Raw genomic sequence first — 4,499 nt, 5'->3', positions numbered from 1 at the left:
GGGTGGTTAAAAATAACCAAGTGATTTATTTGTTCTTAGCAACCTGTGTTCTGTGGAAGTTCACTTCCATTTAAGAGAAAATCTGAACCAGCTCTTGTTTAATTTTTATACTGGCAGCTGGTAGTTCAGCATAACCCCAGAGAGCCAGTCCTCTTTACAAAACAGAAGAGAAAATGGTGACCATCATTCCCTAAAAGGAAGGAAAAGACACAATGAAACTTCAAATTTTATTTAATCAATTTACACAATTCCACAGCAAAATAAACACAAAATAGCACTATATACAGAGTATTACTTACAGTACATTACAGATTTGATTGGTGTAGTGTGTCAGCTCTGACATGATACTCAGTTACAGTAAATTCCTTTGCACAGCTGTACCAGGATAGAGGAATGTAATGCAGCTAAGGAACACTCTGCTTTCCTCAGGCTCCATGATGCCCAAATCTCACCCTCACTCATTTCTGCAGAAATGTGAGGTGTTGTCAGGCAAGGTGGTCATGGCACCTGTACAATACTGCCTGTTCCATTTTTCCTTTACAGCTGTTTTAACCTCAGTTATGGAAGTCAGTAAAGAAGTACAATAGAACATTTTACTGGAATTCTGGCTGTTCTTTGCTCTGTCTGTAGGAAGTCAAATATTCACTATCAAAGCAAGAATCCTTCACCAGCTGCCTTGGAGTGCAGTGATCAGGAAGTGGGGCTGCAGAACAGACGGAGGAGGCTGTGTGGAGCAAGCCACCTGCATGGCCTTTTTGGGGGGGAAGGCAAACCCTTTGATAACAGCAGCACATACTTCAGAAAGATAAGACTCAATTCCAAATTCTGCCTCTAGCAAGGCAGAATAGTCCACATGTTTCTTACATGTAATGCAGGAAGAGCAGGTTACAGGATGGAGCTGGTAATTTCAGCTGACAAAGACAAATAGTTTACACCAATTTCATTTTTCTCTCCTGGCTTCCTTCAGACAAGTAGTGAACAGGAGTCACCAATGGCAGATAACCATGTTCAACACCATTCCAATCGTGAAAATACTCACTACAGGATTCCCTGTAGGTACCATCAATAAAGTGTGGGTTTTAAGGCTAAAGTACTCAGTACTATCAATCTTCAGAGAAGTTAGATCAACTTTCTAAGCATTTTTGACTACAAGTTAACATGTACAGAGATTTATAGCATACTACATCTCCTACAGTGATAAGATGAAGGAAAAATCTTACAGTAAGACATTCCTTGACCTACTTAAACTCAGCAGAGCTTAATAATAATGGAGAGGGATGTAAATCCAGTTGTAACTGAAGCCCAATGCCCCAGAGACAGCATGGGGAGAGCTGGACTAGAAGTCCATACTCATACGTCTGGAGAGTTGGGTTCTCCTTCCCAGGCTGCTCTCCCTTTTGCCTAAGGCCCCAGCACATCTCATCCTACATCAAGTGCAGTTGTCATTGTCACATAATGCAGTTACAAGGCATGAGCCCAACACCAACTCGAGCTTCTGAAAAAGCAGTATTGGCTTTACATGGTAACTTAGAGACTGAGGTTCTTCTTGGGTCTAATTCTAAAGTTGCTTTTGGAAAACAAATCATACATGGAACACTGAAAGTGCAGCAGTTACTGCCAACATGAAATACAGAATTTCACAAGATGTGACTGTTTTGTGAGAGTAAAACTGCTGTCAAATATACCCAATTCAAACAACTGCATAAAGCGCTCAAGTCAGAAATAAATAACAAAGCAGTTCAGATACTGACAAGTGTACTAGAAACTAAACATATTCTTACTAGTGCAAAATTTAAAATATACTCCAATTTAAAATTACCTTCTGAAATTCTGGGATGGGGAGCATTGTTCTTTTTGTTGCTTAACCAGAGCCCTGTGGAATTTCTTCCATGAAGTTCAGCTCTGCGTAGGAGCGTGCCCCGCTCTGCCAGCGCTCAGGCAGGAATGGCCTCGACGGCCTCGATGAGGTTGAGGGCCAGGCTGTACTGCCCGTGGTTCTCGGGCAGGTGCTCGATCACCTTGCTCACCAGCCTGGCTGTCGTCGCAATTGGCACTTCCACGTTCTGGATTTCCTGGGGGTCCTGTGGGAAACAACAAACTCAGCATCTCAGTCATGTCACAGCTAAGCCCTCCAGAACCTTTATAACACTGATTGCTAATGTTTATAAACACAATCAAGCTGATGCTTTGACCCATGAAACTGCTCTACCCTCTATGACACAGAACTACCATGAAGAAAAATGGAGGGAAAACAGGAAAACATCCTATTTCCATGAGTAAGAAAGGGCCACTCAGATGTAATCTCTGGCTCAGTGAACAGAAACCTCAGAAAATCAACTTGTTTTCCAAACTGGAGCTTCACTTACCATAGCTTTGAGCCAAGTGCTCAGTGTTGGAGGAAGCCTGGAGAGGAGTTCCATGCCATCCTTGATCTGTCCATGGAGCAGAGCAAAGGCCAGCCTCTGGCCAGCCAGCATGAGTAGCTGGGATGCCAACACTTCTTTGTCAGCAACCTGCAGGAAGGCCTGCAAACAGAGAAAAGGAAGGGACTAGAAACGGACTCAGTGTGACAGCTCACTTAGCTGGAGGCCTGAACAGCTGTAACAAAAGAAAGTTCTTGATACTAAAAGGACAAATAGTCTTTGAGACTGCTTCTTGTGTTATGTGTTACTGTTACAAAGCACAAGATTAGGAGCTCCAGAGCAGCACAACATAGAGAATTACTCTGTACTGTACAGAGATTAGCAGGAGCACAAAATGTCTTACAGTCCAGCAACATAATCCCCCCCTCAAGGAAGGGAAAGGGTCTTTTGTCCTTTTTTGTTTTTTTCCTTTCTATCCTAAAAGACATTACAGGCCAAAGAAGGCAATTCCTGAAATTATCAAATATAATAAAATTAAAAGGTCATGCTAATTATACCAGTAGTGTAACTCCCTGTCATTTCCACTAGTTGCATTACACAGACTCTTGCTGGGAAAAATGGAAAAATAAAGAAATTATTAGTCCTGAAAAAGTACTTTTATAGTCTCTGACTTTTCAGCCTGGGAATTTTTTGAGCTTGATACATCTTGCCAAACCCTTCCAGGCATCTTAAGTAAGTGAAAAGTAATTTTAGCAGAATACACGACAGTGTTGTAAAATGTTAAAAGCTGTTCTTACCTCTTCACCAAGATGATCCATCCCATAACTGTACAGTTCACAGACATAATGCCTTCTGACCAAATCCTCAGAGATCTGAAGATACTGAGCCAGGTCCGCAGCCACAGTTGGCCAATTCTTCCCCTTCTCAAAAGGAAAATAATCCTCTTCTGAGACTTCTCTGTCCTTCTGTGACGAACACAGCATTTGAACCGCTGCACTCACAACTTTGAGCAAGAACTTTGAAGCAAAAATCACAGGTTACCTCAGGAGTGTCTGTAACTTCAGAAGTTTAAGAGCTTTCAGTACAGGACTTGCGCCTACCTGCTGTCGTATGGATAACACGTTTGGATCCATATCCCCGCTGGGTAGCAGCTGAATTGATGTTAGGTCCTTGAAAAATGCATTTCTGCCCTAAAATTGAGAACCAAAGACAAGTTTCAGGCAATACAACAAATCCACTCTGATCCAATACTAAACAGCCCACTTATTTCTCAAATTTATTTTGTGCTGCATCTACTCAAAGAGCAAATTGAGACCTCGAGTAAGTGAGGACAAAAAAAGAATGACTAATTGTAATAGTTGTATGTAGAAGAATGGAGACACAGGAATAGGATCTGATTTTACTGAAGCCATAATATGCCATAATATGCACTCTTAAATGACAAAAGGTAGTATAATGTTTTCTGCTAACAGATAAACAAAAAAAATACAAAACCAATGGAATTGGACCTGTGGTAAAATGCCAAAATCAGACTCAAATGCTTGATGAGAACTTGCAGACAAGAGCCTACATCAAAAGGAAGGTAATATTCTGCATTTATAAATTTCCAGTAAATCATTTAGGAAAAAAACTGAAATAGTGTTACAGCACAAAATTATTTTCTCCACAGTAGGAATTAAACCACAGTCTACACCAGTACTTTGTGTTTAAATTCTCTTAAAATCAAAGTGTGGTTATGATGGGAGGAGGAAAGCTCATTTTCTGGTATCAGGATCAAGCTCTGATTGTAACATACTGCATTTTAAATGCAGTGACTTTTCAAAGTGGTTTGTATGGGTTAAATGAAAAATTATTCATTCTTTTTGAGTTGCTGGGAATTCTGCAATAATCATGAGCAATAAATGGATGCAACAGTGGCACTAGCAACATTTTTGACCTCTAAATACTTATCTTTCCACTGGCTTGGCACTTCTCAAAGCAAACAGAAAACCCTGTCATCCACTGACCATGCAGTATTTTCGGCCAGCTAATAATTAAAGAGCTGTAACAAAAGAAAGTTCTTGCAGCTGAGGTCACTACAAATCTTTTATTCATAAGGAAGCTCACCAAGTTTGAGTCTCTGCCTGAATTGTGGTG

The 4,499-nt window shown here is 40.7% G+C and overlaps 1 protein-coding gene across 2 annotated transcripts in view; it reads right to left on the bottom strand.

Annotated features, from left to right (window-relative positions):
- Positions 1–213: 213 nt before the first annotated feature.
- Positions 214–4,499, bottom strand: part of RAB3GAP2 (RAB3 GTPase activating non-catalytic protein subunit 2) — a 43,251-nt gene continuing 38,965 nt past the window's right edge. For both annotated transcript variants that reach the window (XM_058800938.1, XM_058800937.1), the window contains exons 32-35: positions 3,464–3,553; positions 3,161–3,379; positions 2,367–2,525; positions 214–2,081 (exon numbers count right to left, since the gene is read on the bottom strand). In XM_058800938.1, coding sequence (XP_058656921.1) covers positions 1,935–2,081; positions 2,367–2,525; positions 3,161–3,379; positions 3,464–3,553 — 615 coding nt within the window. In that variant the 3' untranslated portion in view covers positions 214–1,934. The remainder of the gene's footprint in view (positions 2,082–2,366; positions 2,526–3,160; positions 3,380–3,463; positions 3,554–4,499) is intronic.

Source organism: Ammospiza caudacuta, chromosome 3 (genome assembly GCF_027887145.1).
Source record: "Ammospiza caudacuta isolate bAmmCau1 chromosome 3, bAmmCau1.pri, whole genome shotgun sequence".
In the NCBI taxonomy this organism is placed as follows: domain Eukaryota; kingdom Metazoa; phylum Chordata; class Aves; order Passeriformes; family Passerellidae; genus Ammospiza; species Ammospiza caudacuta.
The sequence above is the reverse complement of the archived record's forward strand: the minus strand, read 5'-3'. Positions and strand labels throughout refer to the sequence as shown.